Source organism: Copadichromis virginalis, linkage group LG10 (genome assembly GCF_057382275.1).
Source record: "Copadichromis virginalis isolate Kocher_CV1m ecotype Utaka linkage group LG10, C_Virginalis_male_GT1.1, whole genome shotgun sequence".
Lineage (NCBI taxonomy): Eukaryota > Metazoa > Chordata > Actinopteri > Cichliformes > Cichlidae > Copadichromis > Copadichromis virginalis.
Genome location: NC_140627.1, coordinates 13744841 through 13767004, shown reverse-complemented (window position 1 = coordinate 13767004; position 22164 = coordinate 13744841). Strand labels below are relative to the sequence as shown.

General features: G+C 37.0%; 2 protein-coding genes across 2 annotated transcripts; both read right to left on the bottom strand.

Moving 5' to 3' along the window:
• Positions 1–64: 64 nt before the first annotated feature.
• LOC146700002 (claudin-15-like) lies at positions 65–4256 on the bottom strand. The gene is made up of 5 exons (XM_085469987.1): positions 4000–4256; positions 1578–1742; positions 798–879; positions 573–683; positions 65–477 (listed from the first exon to the last, which is right to left on the bottom strand). The coding sequence occupies exons 1-5, from the start codon at positions 4214–4216 to the stop codon at positions 384–386; spliced, it is 669 nt and encodes a 222-aa protein (XP_085326113.1). The 5' UTR covers positions 4217–4256; the 3' UTR covers positions 65–383.
• A 3915-nt stretch (positions 4257–8171) lies between these two features.
• On the bottom strand, positions 8172–11687 carry grk1b (G protein-coupled receptor kinase 1 b). The gene is made up of 7 exons (XM_085471373.1): positions 10983–11687; positions 10387–10514; positions 10054–10211; positions 9718–9801; positions 9293–9417; positions 9003–9204; positions 8172–8892 (listed from the first exon to the last, which is right to left on the bottom strand). Exons 1-7 carry the CDS (start codon positions 11679–11681, stop codon positions 8609–8611), a joined length of 1680 nt encoding a protein of 559 aa, XP_085327499.1. The 5' UTR covers positions 11682–11687; the 3' UTR covers positions 8172–8608.
• Positions 11688–22164: the final 10477 nt, after the last annotated feature.

Below are 22164 nucleotides of genomic sequence, written 5' to 3'. Positions count from 1 at the left end.
GTGACATGTAAATATACTCTGTGCTTATGATTGTTTCATTCTTTTTACTCAAGTGGCTCCTGCAGAAAAAATAAAAAACCCAAAACAAACAAAAACCGCACTGGCTGAAACCACACGTGTCCTGTTATTGTGATAAATTATGTATGGGACCATTAGAAAACAAAATATACCAACTGTGTGCTTAGTTGGAAGTGTGACTTTTGCATCAAAATTTACTTACTGTAACAGATTTTGTCCTGGAACCTATGACCGTAATTGATATTATACTGTCACAGTTTTCATTATGTCCCCTATAAATGATACCAGATTTATTTTTTTTACTCATTGTCTCTTTCAGAAAGATTCTGAAAAGATTCTTACTTTTCCGTCTACACATTAACTTCTTAGACATATGCGTTTCTGTCATAGTTGACAGACTGAAAGGGTGCCACAGTTGATCGCACGTGTCCTCTGGAGGATGGTTGGAGTGGATACGGTCTAAAATACAAAAGGCACGTTTAATTTTATTATATTAATTATACACCTGTTATATGTATAATATCTGGCGAATTAAACTTTTCAGCAACAGTTACATTTTTTCACTGTCAGTCATAATTCCGCAGGAACACAGCAGGCACGAGCCTCCACAAATGGCAAGCGTGCCTGAAGCCCAGCCAATATAAAGCGCCTCTCCAAGCTCATACCTGCAAGACAATAAGATTTATTTATATGACATTTTGATTGTGATATTTATTTAATATTAACAATTTTTAATCTATGTTATGTGCTTTCAGCTGATGCAGATTATATTGACTTACTTTGTCCCTTGGTAAAGAATGTCAAAGAACTGCTGGGTGATGTTTGCTGCGTACCAAGACACGGCAATCATGGTGCAAAGCCCTACAAAATGCAAAAACAAGTTAAATTCACAGAGTAGTGCACATATCTTTATTTTAAAAAAGTCAAGTTTAAAAACATTAGGCCAGTTGTGCAACAAAAATGCTATCTAAATGTTGCATAAGATTTTTTATATTCCTTTTTAAAAACTTTACAAGTTGTAGTTCAGTAAATCATATTAATTATGTAAATTAAAAATATGTTGTTAAATGAAAAATGTATATATCAAATATAGCTTTTTCAAATACAGGGGAAAATACATTTTGGTCAATGAGATGATCCTATAACTGGGTTCACACACTGTTTTTTTAAATGGGGTAACCAATAGTGCTGTTGAAATGCATAAACTCTTATTAATGACGGTCCTATATCAGCAGGTTTGTTAGCGTAAGGATAACCTTTTGAACTAGTAAACCATTATATAATGGTGATATGATAGCATGTCTTGTGAAAAGTAGAAATCGAACCAGGCATGCTTATATTTAACCAGGTGTTCTGTGCAAACATTCATTTGGGAGTGTGAACTGTCTTAAATCTGTCACATGACTTTATGGAGGCTAGGTTGCATTTCTCAAATTGTAAGTCTGGTTCAAATAATCAGGCAAAAATTTCACATGTAAACACTAAAATGCTTGTTTTAAATGAAAGTTTTTTTTCATTCCTTTTTTTCATAGATCTTTCATCCACCCCCAAGTCTTTACCTTGCAGTAAAAAAAACACTCCTCCAACTGCAGCAATCTTCCCCTTTAGAACATAGTTTTCTCCACCTATTTTCGAGCACTTCATTCCTACAAGCGTAGCCACCAGGCCAAACGACCCAAACACAATTGAAGCAATCATCAGTGCTCGAGAGGCCTGAATGTAGCCTGTGTGCAAATAAAAGACAGAATAACATATTGATTTATACGTTTGTGTACCGTATGGTTATATCTAAATAAGTAACAAAGATTTAAGCAGTAAGTTGGTAAGAACTTTAGAAAAAGCTTTTTTTGTTTGTTTCTATTAAGCTTCATATAAAAAATTCTTGCCCTCAGATTTTCATTTGTTTCACATTTCAGTGAGAGGCTCCACCTTGAATCTCACAGGACAGACACAATGATATGAGTTGATTAAGTTCAGGCAGACCACAAATATTTTCAAATTATTCCACATTTCACAACTGATAAAATAGTCAGCAAATTGTAAAAGTATCTGTTGTTTCAGAGAACAGGAAATGTTTATCCTTTCAGGTCTAGGCAGACCTTGTGACCGGGCTGTACAGCCCATCTTGGGTCTTTTTTTAGTACCAATCAACCAGAATACATAGTATAGAAATGTGTGCCTCAGGATTGTAGGCAAGACTGATAACTGTTTGAGTACTACAAAACTCTTTCTCTTTGGATCACTTTGATATGGTGAATATTTATATGTCACTTCGCATAACTTGATTCTTAAACAGTAACTTAAGAAATACAAACCAAAGTAGATGCTAATTGCTAAATGGGCATTGATTAATTATAATTCAGTCAAAGTTTTTATTGCATTTGTTTTTTTCTGGATTTTCTATTGCAGTTACTCTGTTCACCAGTACTTAGTACAGTAGAAATTTCCAGACAAGTAAACAACTGACACACCCTGAACAAGTAAAATGTTGATGAAAACATTCATAAAAAGGATCAACCTTTTTTACCGTTGTAAAGACTGTTTAATTATTTGTTATTAAGGATTTTTTTAAAGTCCTCTGTTATAAGAGCTGATTTTTACAACATAGTTTAAGATGGTTTCAGATAAAATCTTACTTGGAAAGTCTTGGGCTTGAGTAGCTAAGCCAGATGAATCCTTAATTGATCAATTAATAAGTACTTAACTTAATAAAACTAAAAAACAAAACAAGAACATTTATGTGTTGACCACATACCAAGCAAAGATGGGAAATCACGGCAATAATTAACGCCTGTAGAGTCAGTTGCGCAGGACATCCAGAGGTTTTCATTGTTGATGGGGTGAGATAACATTACCATCAACTGTAAATTCCTTCCAGTATCGATTTGGAAGGGCGACCCTGATCATTATCCAACTGTGAAAGCCCAGAAAGGAAGCAAAAGCTTCCACTATTGGGTTTATAACGAAAAATAGACGTAAACGTTCATCTCCAAACTATGTTCCCACACAATCTTGAAGTTGTTAGCCACTGAGCCTCAATGTGTCAGAAAATTTTCCTGCTAAGATACTACAAAAAGTACAAATTAATAATTAATTCCAGCTCACCCACTCAACATTCCCTTTATTCTGAGTTCTATTCAAACTTTTCAAAGACTCAAAATGTTACCCAACTTACGGGGCCACAGAGAGGTGCTTACCAATGTCTATAGATTTAAAGCTACATGTCACCTTTTGCCATTTGCTTTAAGTCCTGTGCCAATGTTATTAACTATTTATTGATGGGATTCAAGCCATGCTTTGGCTCCTCATTTCACTCTCTCTACAAGGGATGATGGTAACAGCTGTGGTAATAGGTGATGAGGATGCATAGTTGCATTATGACCCTAAGTCGAGTCTGCTTGCCTGTCTGCAAATCAGACAGATTCATTATTAGTCTTTTAGGATCCCAGCATTTGGTAATGAATAAAAGAAGCATTTAACTTCAAAATGTACTCTCTTCCAAACAGTTTTAAACTAAATTGCCTAAAATGAACATGTTATCTCTGAAAAACAAGTTTTACTCGTTCTGTAATGGAGTGAAGTACCACCAACCCTAAAATGGTTTTGAACATTGCGTTTACACACATGACAAAAATAGACTTACATGAGAAATTTGGCAAAAGGTTTGTTTAGATTGAACAGATGCTGTTTATTTTTTCTGTCACGCCTTCAGATTACAGCCTGTGGCAGATATTGTATTTTTTTTTTTGGCTTTTATGAAGATTATTTGATTATTATTTCATATTAAGTTTAAAGCATTTCTTTCAGTATGACTGTAAAATTTGCTAAATCATCAAGAGAATAAAAATACATATATGAGAATATGCAAGCTATGCATATAATCCCAAGTACTTTTATATTAGTTACCTAATTAAATTATTGTAAACGGCGTATTTTGGAAGATGAAAAAAATATTATGTAAAAAATTAAAACTTTACTTACCTGGAAGAGCAAAAAGGGATGGAAAGTCACGACAGTTATAGTTCCCCGTTGAATCACTTGCACAAGACATCCATAGGTTCTCATAGAGATTAGAAGTTAATATAACACTGCCGTCTTGACTGGATTCCCTCCAGTGCTGATCTTCTAGTGTTATAAGAGTCAATATCCAACTAACAAAACCTAGAAAAAGTGCTACGACTTCAATGAGCGTGTTCATCTTGGCAGTAATTTTTATTAATAATTAGTAGAAGTAATAATAATTGGAGGAGCTCTAGTTGCGACTTCAGTATCTGATACACATTTTGGGAATGTGAGAACTGACTCAGGATTTTTTTTCCTCATGCACTGGTACCTGGACTAATATCCGCATTGCTTTATAGCCTGTAGCTACAATATAAGTGTGCTAATCCCGCCCAAAATACATGACATTACACATGGTAGGCAAGTTGCCATAGAAATGTGAGTAAACAAGGAGCATGTTCATAAAACATTAACTGTTTGTATTATTAAGAATGTTTTTCAGCAGTTCCAGTTTTTTGTTAATCTCTGAATCTTGTCTTTCTGTCTGTGTCCTGTTTCTGAGGAGTTGGTAACTTTCAATTTTAATGAGGCTATTTCAAGTTCCATGGGCAAATACTTAGGGGGGAAATGCTGAATTAACAGTAAAGCAAACACTTGAAGCTGCTTAGGTGATTTATAAAGGACAGAAAAGTATCTTTTTGCGGCACTAGTTAAACATTAACAATTTTGCAGCAGGAAAAAAGACCTGTTTAAATTCCTAACATTTGTAAATACTTTTTTTAAGTGATACAGCATATCGATCCAACAATGTCTGTTCTGTTGAAAGATTAGCTTGAAAAAGTGCAGAGCTGTCACCTAAAAGAATCTGCACAAAGGCCTGACTGCTACAACTCAACCTTGTAATTCATTAGTGTCTACACATGAGAAAAAATGTATGGAAATGTAAAAAAGTCCAGAATTTATCTATACTGTACAATATATATGAAATGTATGTTTGTTTTAAATTAATTTTTTGCACGTGCAAATCTCCCCGACTGTCCCTCAGAATGAATGGTGATGTGTTTACCATCTTTGACTCAAGCAATTCTTAGTTTCTAAGAAACTTCAAATCACCCCTTAAAGTCTGTATCTTATCAAATGGGAATTCTCTTTTGCTGCCAGCAATCAAAAGCATAGTTCAAAGTACTGAAGAGGAATTACACTTTTAATGTTTTGTTAATCTTTTATCTCCCTGCCCTCCTCTCTATAAATTTAAATACTGATTTACTTGTGTCCGCACTGACCTCTTTGCTTAAAGGGAAAATTGAACTGAATTAGACAAGTAGCCGGACTTGATGTTTAAAATCAACCCTAACTCTAATCCCTTCATTTTCTTATTCAAGACAAAATAATTCAAGATACAATTTTATTTTTATTATTTCAACGATTTTAAGTGAAGGTGTTAAATTTCACCTAGTTATAGCAAGTTAATTTACTGCAAGCGTTGCATATCCCTTTCACGTTTCAGCTGTAATTACTGGATATGTGCCACGCTTTTGTACCCCTGGCTTTCAACTCTGCTCCAAATGTTGTTTCACTGTCAATGTTTTTAAATCCAAGTTAGCTTCTAGGCAGGGTTCCTATTCCACACCGTTCCTAGAAGAGATCTATAAATGTCATAAAGAAGTAGTCAATGAGGAGCAGCACAACCATTCAGTTAATGACAAAACTACTGATAAGGTGTAAACGAGACATTCCTTAACTTTATTTCTGGATGATTATTTTACATCTAAATATAGCCAAAATCAAAACATAGTCATTGTTTCTGACTTGTGTATGGGTGTGTGGTGATTTATATCTGGTACATTGTGGTTATCTAATGATTAATTGACCTGTAATTAATAAGCTGCATTGCACAGATTGTTCCATGCTTCTCCATAGCTAGCCGCGCCAGCCACCATCTACTATTAGTAATATACTGACATATGGATGAATCTGCTCTGAAACGGTTTGCTTTGCTTCAAGTAAACTAGTAGGTAAGGAAGTAAATTCATTTATAAAGAAATTTTGCATAGAAGATGTGACTGTAACAGTAGCTTCTGCACAAAATTCGCTTGAGACTATCTGATTTTCTTTGATTGTCTATTTAAATGACTTTCATAATTGAAAATATTACTTAACTGAAGAAAACTTTTGAAAATATCCCCTGTTTCAATTTTAGAGGATGATTCATATGTGGTTTGGTAATGTAGTAAATTCAGCAAAAGCCATTTAACAATGCAGCATATTTAAACCTCGGTCAGGTTTTGTGTGCTGAAGGTAGCAGAAATTTGATGAAGTAACTGCGTCAGTACTGGTTTTACTAGTACGGTACTCGACATTTCCCCATCCCTCTCTTTCTCTTTCTCTCTCGCACATTATTTTTTTTTTCCACAGGCAGTCACCATAACCAGACAGCATGTGTGTCTGCGTGTGAGTGCACTTGTTTGTTGATTAATTGCTAAACTTATGACAGCACAAAACTTCCAACATAGTGGTAGGTTCATCGTCCTGTCAAGCAACATTTGCTATGTAAAATTAAAGTTACAGGGTGATTGATTTTAAATTTCTTTCTCTGTACAAGGTTAAATTGCCTCTGAAATACGTATATTCCAAAACTTATAGCAAAAATTGTGGAAAATTTGCATGTTAAGGTAACACGCAATCCATTTCAGGAGCATTACATTGCAAGATAGAACAACAATTAATAATACATGAATTTCCAATTATCTTGTAAAATATCACATAGTTGAAGTAATCAAAAGCAGAACATACCTGTTTGTTTGTTTGTTTGTTTTTGTTTTTTAATGAAACAAGAACTTTTCACGAGGCTTAATTAGAAAGGAAAGTTATGGCAGCGGTTTTTAAAATATACCTTCTCAATACCATAGTTTTTAATTTTGTACAAAAGAATAGAATGTTCCAGTTGTGAAATTTTAAAGTAACATAGTTAAATAGTTTATAAAGAACAAAGAAAAACTGAGATACAAATACAGTACTATTGCCTTAAAAGTACTGCCCAGACAATGAGCGGCTCTAGTGGAGATCTGCACTCTCTGAGTACTTCTGGTCTTTCTCTTTTATATTGAATTGTTCACAAACAATTGTTTTTTTTTTTTTTTACATTTTTGATAGTTACTTGTCCTCAATAAATGGTAAGCTGCATTAACTGTTAGCTTTTGCATGTTCTCTCTCTGTTTTGTGTTTTGTTTTTTTTCTTCTTCATCTTCATCGGTGTCCTCTTGACCGAAAACATGCGAGTTTGGTTAATTGGATGGATAAGCATGGATTTTCATTAGAAGGAAAATCAATTATTCGTATCCTGCGTTAATCAAGGTAAATGCAACAGGAAAAAAGCATTTGAGTTTCAGAAATGTAGATAAAATAATTGATAATCTGTTGCTGTAGGGTTTGATTAAAACATCAAAAAGAAAACAGATTTATTGCAGGTTTGTTCGGGGAACACGTCATCATGTCATGATTTTCATCATTATCAGATGGTTAATAATTTATTTCAATAATTACGCAGAATGGTGTAATTAAGGTCAGTATCAGTAAGAAACGTGTTCAACTCGAGACAAACAAGATAAATGTCCTTCAATAACATACTGTTCTGACCAACAGTGAGTCATTCACTTTTTTCAACTATTCTAGAAAATCCTTGTCTTTCTTTTCTCAGTAAGAACAAGCCGCCTCTTTGTAGAAGTGAATAAATAATCAGTGAAATGTCAACACAGTTTTGCTGCAGCTGGTAAACGTGCAATGAAATTTAATCTGCTGATTTGGTCTCGTCAGTACTGTTGTGTTGGTTAACAATGTAACCTTAGAGGAGGAAGGTCCTGGGTTTGATTGCAGGCTGGGGCCTTTCTATGTGGAGTTTGCACCTTCTACCTCTGACTAGATGGGTTCACTCTGGATGCTCTGGCTTCCCTCCCACAGTCCAAAGACACACTGATGGATAGAAGATTTGGTGTTGCATTCACATTGGCAAACAAAGTAATTTTTTTGGCTCTTCCACATTTTGTCATAAGCACAAGCTGGACATTTGCTATATATTTTATCACCATGTATATTCATATAAATTCAAATGCAGGCCAGAAAGTTACAAATGAAAAGAACCAACTCTTGCCCTTCCGAAGGTTTTATTGATTGCTTTTAACTCTTCTATCTAAAATGTTTCCTGTAATAATTACTTAAATCCTGTTTCTTAATAATAAATACATAAAGAATAAAAACATATTACTACAGTGTCAATACAGATTACATTGCATGTGATTTCTATACAGTTAGCTTTTCTATAATTACTGAATAAAAATCTTACCAATGCAATTAGTGCAACATATGTTTTGACAACTTTATATTTCAGCTATGTGTTATTTCACCATGCTGTACTTTTCTATATATTCTATAAATACTATAGATATTACATCATAAGTAGATAAAATATTTGCATGCAAATTCTACATAAATAATAACAATATAATATAAATTAAATACATCAACAACAGATTGTTGTACAAATGACTGATCTTAAAAATTAGAAGTATATCTGTTTTGCATCCATCTAAATTCAAAGCATTACACATCCCCCCCCTTTGGCTTCCACATAATTAGGGTCAAGGTCATTGGGCAACTTCCCCTTCTCTCCCCAGATATTCAGCTCTCCAAACACACCAGTCTCAATCATTTCCTCCTGCCAGGGTATTGGGACGTTGCCGGACGCAAAGTCATTGTAGAACTCAGCGTCCTTGTCATCCAGGACCACACCTTTGATTGTGCTGAAGGCACCCACATCATCAATATCTTTGGCATAGACCATTTTAGGATCGGGGACAAATGGTGGAGGTAGCATTCCTTTAGATGAAACACAAGAGATAAACAAATGAGCATCTTTTTGTTGCATCGTTTTCAATAGACATGTAATTAGGAAATACGTGCGCTTGTCGATGATATTTTTTCATCACCTGCTTCTAGACGTCCCCAGTTAATGTCTTTGAAAAATGGTTGATTCTTGAGCTCTGCGCACTCGTTATTTTTGAAGCCCAGTCGTTTAGTCGGGTCCTTCTCCATCAGGCCCTCGCAGATGTCTTTGCATTCTTTGCTGAATTTTGGTGTGTAAGAAACTGGATCATTTAGAATTCTGCGAGCTACCTCTTCATTCTCGACCTGAAGAAACAACATTATATACATTTTATTAGGCACAGAGAACCGTCAAGAAGGACAAGCAGGAGAAGAGAGGATGTATGTAAAGCACCTTTTCTCCTCGTACTCTAAAAGGTCCTTTGGCAGCAATCATCTCATACACCGTGACTCCCAGAGTAAAGTAGTCCACAGAGTAATCATACTGCTTCTTCTGAAGCAGCTCTGGTGCCATGAAACCTGTATTAACATGTAACACAGTTTCACACACAATAGTCCAGAAATGCAATCTACGTGTTGGTAAAGATGTTTGAGCTGGCAGCATTAACCTGAAGGCTACACGTTTTTCTCCAATATGATAGTTTTTACCCCTCAGCCCTGAAAGGCTTATGTGGGCAGATGGGCATTCACCCAAGTTTGTGAATGCACAAACCCGAGAACAAGGGAACATAAGATTTTAAAATTGATATCAAAGGTTTATCTAAGGAGGCTGATAAGTGCAACTTTATCTTCAGGTATAACAGGAGTTAAATGACTTACCTGGAGTCCCAGCATATCCAGAAGTTGTATCTTTTCCTGGTGGAAGTTCAACAGCCAGACCCAAATCTGACAGGCGGACATGTCCTAAGTAAAAAGGCTTTGATTACAGCAGTAGCATATGGACACAAGTTTGGACATCATTTACCTACTGGTCATTTAGGGCTTTGTGATTGGGCGCTACCTGCATGTGATTTCTCTTTAGGGTTGTTTTTTTTGTTGTTTTGTTTTTTAATCTCAGGACAGGTTTGGACAGAGACTAAAAGATTTTGGCAGTGAACTGACAATATAAACAGACAAATGGAAAACAGATTAAGTGTTACAGTCTTAATTCCTTACCTGCATCATCAAGAAGTACATTTTCTGGCTTCAGATCTCTGTATACGATTCTGTGCTGATGAAGGTGTTCCAGCCCACAGATGATCTGAGCTGTATAGAAACATGCTCTCTTCTCATCAAAACCAGGATTTTTTTCATCGACGTTGTACATGTGAAACCTGCAAGAAAGGAAATAATATTGACTTTTTTTTTTTACAAACTTATTTGTCGAGATGAGGGGAGTGGATCCTTCACCCGTGTTAACTACAGGAACTAGCACGTCATAGTCTAGCAAGTCATAGTGTTTAGGTTGATGTGTGCATATTTTTGCTGTAACTGATTTTGATCTAGCACCTTAAATCACCACCATTCATGATGGTCATAACCAGGCAAAGGTCTGTCTTGGTCTGGAAGGCATAAGCCAGCGTCACAATGAACCGACTGTGAACTTTTGCAAGGATGCGCTTCTCCACAATTGCTCCCTAAAGAGAAATTAAACATTAGCAAACATGATTAACGCAACAAAACCAAGAATGTGCAATGTCAGGAGGCCCTACATCTAATGTCAAGCCAAACAGATAATTTGTATTATTTTACTTCTATAAATTAATAATAGGTTGTTATACACAGGTCCATGTAAGCCAGAGAGATTCATTGCCCTTTTTTCTCCGTATACGACATTCTGTCTTACTACTGCAGGAAACCTAAGAAGCAACAAATACTATTCATAATGGCTTTTGTACACTTCAAAGGACGCTTTGAAGGTTAACTTTCGGATTCTGATTTCTTGACACATTGCAGGTAAAGTACATAAAGCTATGTGCATGTGCAGCCTGTGCTGAGAGCAAATCAACCATTGCTGAAAACAACTGTTTAGCTGTATATGTTCATTACAACTCTGAATGCTTTCTTGAAATAATGAGCCGCTTTGTGAAGTCTTAGCATTTTACCTCATAGCCTTTGCGTTTCTTCAGCCTCTTTTTGTCTAGCTTCTTGTTCGCATACATTTTGCCTGTTGCCTTTGCCTGACAAGCAAACACTTCGCCAAAACCTCCTTTACCCAGTACCCGGAAGTCCATGAACCACTCTTCATCAAACGGCTGGCTCTCCATCCATTTTAATTGAGCAAAACGCAGGAAGTACATGCTGTTCTTAAAGCCATCCACGGCCGCTTTTTCCAAGTGCTTGAGCAGCTGTTGTTCACTCTCCTTAAATAAGTCACCACGGACATTCTTGAGGTCTTCTTTAACTCGAATGATGGCCTTTTCCTCTAGGAAAGTGCAAAAATTCTTTGAAGCTGATTGATAGTATTTATTGACTATCAATTGAGCCTTCTGCAGTCTGTCCTTCTCTTGGCACACGACATATTCTTCAATGTCTTTCCACAGCTCTCCAGCATTTTTATGGGTTGCATCACTCTCCAGATATTGCTGGAAGAGACGCTTGCCGATGGGTTGCTTGACACACATGCTGTCAAAGGTGGTGTCTAGTGTTGCTTTCATGTGTTCACAATTTCTGATATGTGGGAGTTTCAGTCTGGCACGCATCTTTTTGTCACGCAGCGCAGCTGCTGAAGCTCCATCCGTGCTGCCACGGGCTGACACATAGGCAGAGTTTGCCACTACAGTCTCCAAGCCACCGATGTCCATGGCTACACCTTTGTCTGGCAAATGAAACCAAAAATGTCATTAAAAGTGCTGATAATAAGATTTTACTACATTAAAGGGGTAGCTAATGAAGATCAGTCTCTTTTGTAACACTGTCTTGAAAACTCTCATATCATTCACTAGACTATATTACAATTCTGCACAATTTTAAATAAATATTCTAACAAAAAATAGAACCCATATTGCAAGTTGCAACAATGTTTAAAATACAAATAAAACAATGCAATGATTTTCATACATTCATAAACCAATATGTATTCACAATAGACCAAATAAAACATCAAATGTTTAAACTGAGAAAATGTACAGTTTAAGAAAAAAAAACTGAGGCAGATATAGATTTGATGGCACACCTCTATTGTAACGCTGTAATAGATGCAGTATGCAGTTTAGGACTGTCCTACTGAAATATGCAAGACCTTCCCCTGAAAGGACACCGTTTGGATGGAAGCATTTGTGGTGCCTTTCCACATTTTCAAGCTGTTAATTCCATAAGCACTAATGCACCCCAGACCATCAGAAGTGCTCGCCTTTAAACTGAGAGCTGAATACAAGCTGGATGGTGCCTCCCCTGTTCACTCCAGAGAATGTGACATCCATGTTTTCCAAAAGATCATTTCAAATTTCAATTTCTCTGACCACAGAACAGTTTTGCATTTTCCTTGGTCCATTTTAAATGAGCATTGGCTCAGAGAAGAAGGTTACTTTTCTGGATCATGTTCACGAATGGCTTCTTTTTTGAGTGATGGAGCTTTAACTTGAAGTGTGTTCACAGACAGTGATTTCTGAAGGTGTTTCTGAACCCAGTCAGTGGTAATGCCTTTTTTTAATGCTATGCTGCTATGGGCCTGCAGATCACAGTAATCCAATATTTGTTTTTGGCCTTGTTCCTGGCATACAGACATATCTCTAGATTTTGAATCTTCACAATTTTTCACTGAGGAACATTATTCTGAAATTGATACACAATCTGTAGTCTCTTGCAAATCTTGGAACCTATGCCCATATTTACTTCTGAAAAACTCTGCCTAAGATGTACTTTTTATATCCAATCAAGTTACTGACCTGTTGCCAGTTAACCTAATTAGTTTTTCAGTGTTTAGTCAGCTGTTTCTTTTTACTACCACTTAATGCTTCAGCATTTTGTTGTTCTCGTCCTAACTCATCACGATAAGGTTGAAGCGAATCAGAATAAGTTATCTTATTCCTTTGTAAGCTGCCGGGGTAGTGTCGGAGTAGCTGTGTGCCATCTTAAATTTAAGTAAACGCTAAACAATGATCCTAAAAATGTATTATCTGTTTCTATATCAATTTAGGTATGTTGTATGTAGGTAAGAATCATTGATGGTGAAAATATTAAAATGCTGTTATATGCTGCTCCCTGCTGTTCAAATGACAAAAGTGAATGATGAGGACTTCTGACAGTGCTAAACTTGGGGCGCTACAGCTGCATGACGATACAGTCACACAGGCAAAGGATTTCGGGGACCTGCATTTTATATAGACATAAATCTCTATATATTATAGAGTGATGTAGATGGTGTAGATTTATGTTAGGGGTAACATGAACTGCAAAATATGCTTTATGGATGCAGATATTAAAATGTCATATTAAAAGTATGACATTATTATTCCAAACATTCAATAGATTTTTTACTCTATCAATGAATAAATCTATGCCCAACTGAAATAAGAGTTTTGAGAACGACACAGATATTTGGTGATTTAAAAATCCAATTTTCTACACCAGTTTTCTTTCACACACATGAAGCAAAAACAGATTTTGCTAACATTTGGTATGGGTTCTTATTTATTTACTCATATATGCTCTGACTGGCTGCTCAGATTAACTCATTCTTATGTTTGTGGCGGTGCAAACATTTATGCCCTCTGGTGGACAAACTATAAAACATCAACACTCATAACACGGTTGAAGCATGTTTCTTCTTCCCTTTCTTCCTTTCATCCATCCATCCATTTGCTTTCGCCTATGCTTTCCAGGGTCACGGGGGGGGGTGCTGGAGCCTATCCCAGCAGTCATAGGGCGAGAGGCGGGGTACACCCTGGACAGGTCGCCAGTCTGTCGCAGGGCCTTTCTTCCTTTATTATTTTTTATTTAACGGCTATCATAAATGCTGATAACAGTACATCGGCGGCAGATAACTAACATCAATCAGTAATATCAGCTTGTTAATAAATTGAGCTCTAAATGCATTAGATGTATTCACTCTACAGCAGTGGCGGAGCGGGGGGGGGCTTACTGGGCTTAAGCCCGGGTTGCTTTTTCAGAAGCCCGGGGTCTTTTGGGGTGTAATTTTTTCATAGTTAGATGCCTGGCTGACAACTGTATAAAACAAAAGTTTGACCAGGTACCAAAGAAAATCATTCGTACTGTACAAATAATGTAAATATGACGGTGCATCACAAAAGATTGATATCAAACTGATCACTTGACCCATATTACGTTACTTGCTCTTCAAGTGAATCAACAAATGGCGAAATGAAAAGCCGAACAACAACAATGCTGTTTCTTTAGAAAGTCTTAGCTTACATGTGTGTTTATTTCATATTTTCAGTTGTTACCCTCCACGGCTAAATAAATCGGTTTCAGTAATGCACTGATATACAAGAATGGACATGAGGTGCTTCTTTCAAATAAATAACTCTGGTAGATGTTATTTTATATATTATGCTTTGTATGTTGTTCAGTATATTCCTATGCAAAACAAGAGAAATTTCAATATACAGCAGTATAGTCACAGTTTAAACCAGATACTTACATACACTTTATGGAAAACAAAAAACATTTTTTTTACTGTACAACATCAAAAGAGAGAAACAGAGAGAGGAGAATGAGGACAGAACTGAGTGGGAACAAGAGCAGGTGAGACACACATGTTAGTCAAATGGTTGTTTACCAAAAGTATCACCGTATCATAGGTCCTCATGTATCTCGTACCTAGTGTTTCTTTTTAGGTTTGTTATTTTTCAAATTCTATATTTATTAAGTTTTGCAGGCTTGTTTGCACAACAAGGCTAAATAATTATATAAACTTTTCTCAATCTAAATAGTGGACTTTGGTAGAATTAAACAATAAGTGTAGTGCAGGTCTATGATGATTTTTAGTGCTACTATCATCTAGTTCTGTTTCTGATTCTGTCTTGGTTAAGTCCTAAGTAGTCCTGATTTTGAACTGTTGTAGTCCTGTTTTAATTCCGGATCAGTTCTGGGTCTGATTGAATTGGTGTGTAGTCCTCGTGTCTTGATACAGCCCTGACCTTGTTCTGCCTTGCTGCTTAATTAAAAAACTACGTAGTTTAAGGTGTCCTGCACATGTGATATATATTTTTCCCTATTGAACAAAACTCAAAACAGAGCCTATTAATCTTTGTCATTTCTAACCCCCCCAATCCCAATCCCACATACATACTACCCTTTAGGGCTAAGCCCCGGGTGTATCAGATGTCTGCCTCCTTAATCTTGGTTGTTGATACAGGGGATTTACTTATGCATGACCTCCTTGCTCTTAAACAGTTCTGTTAAGTAAATGTATGTAGCTATGCATATGAGGAAGAAACCCCGATGGTGCCAATACAAACTTTTATCTGATGATTCTGTACAGCCACTGAATAATATTTCTGGCCCATTTAATTTTGAATGTAGCTCTTTCAGTGCTATTTATAATTACTTTTCAGGTTTTAATTATTTTTATGCTTCAGTGTCACCAGCACTGACTTTTTAATGTACTGCAAAAGCAAATGTATTAACACGATAACTCAGAGACAGGAGAGGAAGTCATGACAGTATTTCAAATTTGGTCAAAAGTTGAATTGATGTTACAAATATTTGGTGCTTACCTGGTAAATTTCTTGAAACGACACAGATGTACGCCGCAACTTAGCTTGTAGAAGAAAAAAACTGGAAGAAAGTAATTTTAATGTATCATGTGACAGTTGAACAAATCTCATTAGGCTATTGTCACAATCAAAAAATGCACAATGGTTAATTAAAAAAAAGATTTTACTTTATACCTAGGTACATGATGAACTCCAACTTACCTTGTTTTAAAGCAGCAAATTAAATCAGAGCTTGAGGCCAACAAATTAAATCCAATTGAACGCCATCCAACTTATATTTTCCTACTATTTTACCTGTTTGCCTTCTATTAATTAGAATATAAGCACTAATGTACAGCTCTGGCCTGTCGGTGTCTTGAATAAACCTGCTCTCTCCTCCTCTCGTCACTGTGTGATGTGTTGGACAGGTCAGTGTTTTAGGTTAAGGTTTACTTTGCACCTGAAATCCTCCTTCCTGGTGAGGATTACACCCTGACATTATTGGAGTGAGCAACTTGGCAGAAGCCACTGGTGAGTATTGGGGTGAGCATTTCAGACTATATTGTTATTTATAACTGTCCTGTTTTCCTTGTCCCAGGTACATTTTCATATGTGAATCATACCAATGAGAATTAGTGAATAGCATCATTACAAATTTCACAACAACAACACGGTGTATTGATTGGCAGAAGAAGCAGGCTGGAGAGAAATAAAATGGATTATCTCCTCGGGGTGTATGCGAGAGCAAAACACCGCAGCATTTGTTAATACAAACTTTGAGGAATGTTATTTCTGTATGACCTTAGCTTCATCAGTAAGCGGGATTTATACTCATTATGTATGTGAATTCAGATCTTTGCAGAAGCATTTTAATGCGCTCGAACAGGTGAGAAAGAGATTATGTGGGCACATGGCAGGTGATAGGATTTGGCAGGTTGTTGAGGAAATGGAGAAGAAGGATTTAGATCATCTACCTAAAGAGGACAGAATAAATAAATGAGTTGCTTGCACAGTGTAGCTGTTGGGAATATCGCCTTTGATTGAGCAGAAAAGTTAGTGTGTTGTAATACTATTCTTGTAATGTTGACTTAACTACACATTCACTACATTATGGGACTGCAAGCAGTTGCATTTCTTTTATTACAAAAGTATTTAATATCAATATAAAAACTGTTATCCTATTGATCTTTGTGCCAAGAACAAATAAATGCATTCAGCCTTCCAAAAGCTTAATTTTTTAATTGTTAATTTTTTGCATTATATGGGAATGGCCCTTTATCCCTTTATTTGATGAGATAAGCAGAGAGGAATTTTTACAGTTCACGATCTGATGTGGTGGCATAGTGCAGCCACCACAGCACTAGTTCTGTACGACTATATAGTGGCTCGATAAAGAAATAACAGTAATAACAGAAATTCTGGGCCTGTTTGGCTGTTTTAAGTCTCACTGTGTGCATCAAAACGCCCTCGGCACAAATCCTATTTAAAAGGGTTTGAGGTGAAACCGTTTTTACTGTCACGTCTAATCCAGCTCTGTGATGAAAAACAAACAAACTCACCGACCCAGACGGGGAGGTTAATCAAATTAGTCCAAAGACCGTGACAGTCTAGAGGATCTGACCACTATGTTTTCATCTGTGAAATCAAAGTTGATGTCACAGAAATGATAATCGTCTGGAAAAACATCCGTCTTATCCGGGTTTTATGCTCAATCTTCCATTGTCCTGTCACGAGACAATTTGATCAACTACTATATATTCAATATTCAATACTACACTAAGACCATTTAATTAATTTTGTGTTAAGATCTCATTATATTTGCAGTGCACACACTTTGGAGCTGTTAGAATATTCGTGATCCTCACGCAGCTGAGCAGTAAGTGTTCTTCATCTGATTAAACAGAGATGTGATTAAAAACAGCAGTGGAAGTCACTGTTCTATCTCACGCAGTAATCTCTAATTGAGCTCAGCGGAGCTGCCCTGGTTACCTGGTGTTTCTAACTTTAACTCAATGACACACATTTTACAGTGAGGTCAGTGTCCTTAACAAAAAGGTAAATCTGTGTTTGCTGCAAAAATTCTAAAATGTAAACATATAAGTCAAAAGAGGATTTACATCCTTTAATGTCATTAAATATGTTGCCTAAAGTGTTCACTCAGCCATCCAAATCATTGAATTCAGGAGTTCCAATCCCTTCCATCAGTCACGTAGGCGTGCAGACTGCTCCTGAAAGCATTTGTTAAAAAAAATGGGTCACTCTCAGGACCTCAGTGAATTCCAGCGGGGATACCATGACAGGATGCCACATGTCCAACAAGTCCAGTTGTAAAATTTCCTCACTACTAAATATTCCACAGTCAACTGTTAGTGGTATAACAAAGTGGATGTGATCGGCATAAACATCAACTCAGCCACAAAGTGGTAGGCCATGTAAAATCACAGTGCAGGATCAGTGAATGCTGAGGTGCATACTGTGTAGAAGTCACTAACTATCTGAAGAGTCAATCACTACAGACCTTCAAACTTTATGTAACCTTCAGATGAGCTCAAGAACAGTGCATAGAGAGCTTCATGGAGTCTGTTTCCATTAGTACCGTATTTATTTATTTATATAGCACATTTAATTACAACAGGAACGTTGACCAAAGTGCTGTACAAGAATAAAAAATACCTAGTAAAATAACCTATAATATTGATACCAAACATCAAATATGAATTAACAAATAACTCCGATGCTGTATTAAAAGCCAGTAAATACAAATTAAGATAAGATTTAAAAAGATTGACAGTAGGAGCCTGTCTGACGTGTAGGGGTAAACTATTGCACAGCTTAGGCGCTACAACTGCAAATGCTCGATCGCCCCTATGAACCAGCCTCGACCTTGGTGTGGCTAAAAGCAAAAGATCTCTTGATCTAAGACATAGGTGTCAAACTCTGGCCCGCGGGCCAAATTTGGCCCGCAGCCTAATTACATTTGGCCCGCAAAGCCATAACAAATTACTATTAGAGCTGGCCTACTGGTATTATACAGCTAATATATATATATATTGTTTAGTATTAAGCTTTGCTTGTTCCATTTTCAGCAAAATTTGTTTGAGTCCATAAGAAAAGATTCATTCTCATATCTGGAGGAATAAATATATTTCAATAAATATTAACGTTAGCCCGCGACTTTGTTCCAGTTTTGAATTTTGGCCCAATGTGTGTTTGAGTTTGACACCCCTGATCTAAGAGATCTGGTGATATAGTGAAGCAGCTATATCACCAAGCACAATGCAACGTTTCAGATGCAGTGGTGTAAAGCATGCCGCCAAAGGCCTCTAGAGCAGTGGAGATGTGTTCTCTGGAGTGATTAATCATGCTTCTTCGTCTAGCAATCTGATGGATAGGTCTGTGTTTAGCGTTTGCAATAAGAACGGTACTTGTCAGAATGCATTATGCCGAGTGTAAAGTTTGGTGGAGGGGAGATTATGGTGTAGGATTGTTTTTCAGGAGTTGGGCTCAGCCCCTTAGTTTTAGTGAAAGGAACTCTTTCACAAGACATTTTGGATAATTTCATGCTCCCAGAAAAATTCCCATAAACACACTCCTAAACCTTGTGAAAGAAAGACTTGAAGCTGTTATGCCTGCAAAGAGTGGGGCACATCTTATTAAACCCTATAGAACCTATAGATTAACAATGGGATGCCACTCAAGTTTATATGCATGTGAAGGCAGACAAGCAAGTACTTTTGGAAATATAGAGTACATTTAGAATGGATGGAAACCTTTCTTGTAGTTGTTTTTTTTTTATACTTTATTGATCCCCGTGGGGAAATTCCTCTCTGCATTTAACCTATTCACTCAGTGAAGCAGTGGGCAGCCACTGGGCGCCCAGGGAGCAGTGTGTAGGGACGGTACCTTGCTCAGGGGTACCTCAGGGTAGCTGTTCAGGGAAACAGCTTTCAGTTTGGTGTATCGGACATACTATAGTATGATAAACCTTCTGAGTTCTGAAGACATGGATATTAACCAGAGCAATGACCTTAGTTATAGACACTATTTGAAGAAGCATTAGGATAAAGTCAAAAAAGTTGGCCTGAAGTTCTTACAGATTTATTGCCAATAATATAACACATACACAAGTGTTCACAGCCTTTGCCATGATACTTAGATGTATCCTGTTTATACGGATCATCTGACAATTATTTCTACAAGCTAACTGGAGTCCACTTGTGGTAAATTCAGTTGGTTGAACATTAGTTGGTAAATGCACATACCTGTCTATATGGGGTCCTATCATTGACAGTGTATGTTAGAGCACCAACCAAGCCATGACATCCAAGGAATTGCCTGTAGACCTCAGAGACAAGATTGTATAGAGGCCTTAATCTGGGGAACTGTATAAAAAAAAAACTGCAGCACCGAAAGTCCCAATGAGCACAGTAGCCTCTATCATCCACAAATGAAAGAAATTTGGAACCACTAGGTCTTTTTCTAGAACTGGCCTCCCAGCCAAACTGAGCAATTGAGGTAGATTGCTCTGAGATTGATTTCTGTTGTTTTAGTGTAAGACTGGGGGCTGTGGGAGCACTGCAGTTTCAAATTCCTGTGTATGACCTGAACAAATGGTTTTTAACAGTAAAGCTGACTTTGACTTTAGGAAGGACCTGTATTGGGGAGGCAACTAAGAACCTCATGGTCACTCTCACAGAGCTCCAGCATTGCTCTGTGGAGAACCTTGCAAGGCAACTGATGGACTCTCAGACCACAATAAACAAAATCTGGTCGGACGAAACAAGGATCAAATTCTTTTTCCTGGCCAATATCATCCCAGCACCACATCTCCATCTACAATGATGGTAGCATCATTCTGTGGGTATGTTTTTGTTTTTTAGCCACAGGAACTGTGAGAAAAATATCAAGGTTGGAAAAAGGAAGGGAAAAGACCACAGACTGGGTCAAAGTTAATCTTCAAACCACCTTAAACACAGAAATAATAACAAAGGAGTGACTTTGCAACCAGAGCCAAGATTTGAACCCGACTGAACATCTTTGGAGAGATCTCAAAATAGCTGTGGAACAACACTCCCCATCAAACATGATGGAGCTTGAGAGGTGTTGCACACTTGAATTAAAATGAATTGAAACCAGTGTGGCATTGTGAGTTCGCCTTTACTGCATCTACAAATATATACATGGACATAGCACAGCGTTACACACTTTTGCAGTCTCACATAACGCTTATAGGCGCACTGCCTTATGGGTAGTGGCTGGCTTCTTTACTCCCGCTAGAGCTGCTCATTTTAGGGGATACTCCCTCTTGTGGTGTAACGGAGGAATAACTACGCTTCCTGCACTATGTCATTTTTGGAGACTGGGGCACACATTATTTTACCACAATCAAAGAAAATACAGATTTGAACAATCAGACCATTTAACTAACTACAATATTGTCACTAAAGATTATGGGGGGTGTCTTGTTTTGTCCACAATGTCTTTCTTGTCCTTACAGAGGTTCTGCAAAGAAGAATGGGAGAAACTGGCAAGCTTGTAGCATCATACTATTTAAAAAAAAAAGTAATTGATGCTTCAACAACATATTGAACAAAAAAATCTGAAATTAACTGTTAACTGTGTATTAGGTCAGTGTTTCCCAACCACCTTTCCGCGAAATGATCAGATGTGCCGTGGAAGATTATCTGGTTCCACCTTAGTACTGTAAGCAATCGGCGTGAATAATGGGCAGAACAATTACATTCTCTTCCACTAGAGGGCAGTGTAACTACCTTCTCTAATTAAATGGGACGGCAACTTGCAGTAAAACAGAAGAAAACGAAGAATTAAAAAGTCATTCTGTGAGATGACGCAGTGCATAATAGCAATAGATAAAGTAGGAAAAAGTAGTCCGTCTGACCTGGGTCCTGGAGAAAATTCCGACCCAGATGAAGGCCCTTGCATGAGTAGTGTTCAGAAGAAAGCATAAAGGTATACTGTGGGGACGAACCGAGCCAGTTCCACTATACCTCGTGTGCGGGAAAAAATTATTACATGCTTTTTGTGACATTTTTGTTTGGTGGTGTGCCGTGTGATTTATTTTTCTAATGTGAAATATGTTGAGAAACACTGTCTTAGGTAATAGTTCTTATTTTTTCCTTTTAATTGTGGCTGGATGCAAGTAGCTCTGATAGGATTTATCCAAAAACTATCACATCAGGTAATTCAAAACAATGGGTGAACTGGTCACCTGGTCGATCCAATCTAGCGCCAGCAATCGTTGATCCAATCACGTCTGTCTATTGTGACTGTTGTTAACCGAGCACAAAGATTAAGGACCAAATTCAGTGGCTGAGCAGAGACCCGTTACATGAACTACGTAGCACGCACCAGTAGAATCTCTAACGTGAGATGTTTAGGGGCCAGAAAAAGTGTACGATGAAATTTCAAGGCAACAACATGCAACTGATGGATAGATATTTAACAAGTATGGTGGTAACTAATATGGTATTTAACAGCATTCTGTTTATATTTTTTAATGTCCATTTATTTTATTTTAATTTCACTGCGCATTTATAAATCTCCAAATGGTTGTTGTTGTGTATAAAAAAAGAATTGGTAGCACGGGTGAATATGATTTCACGGAACA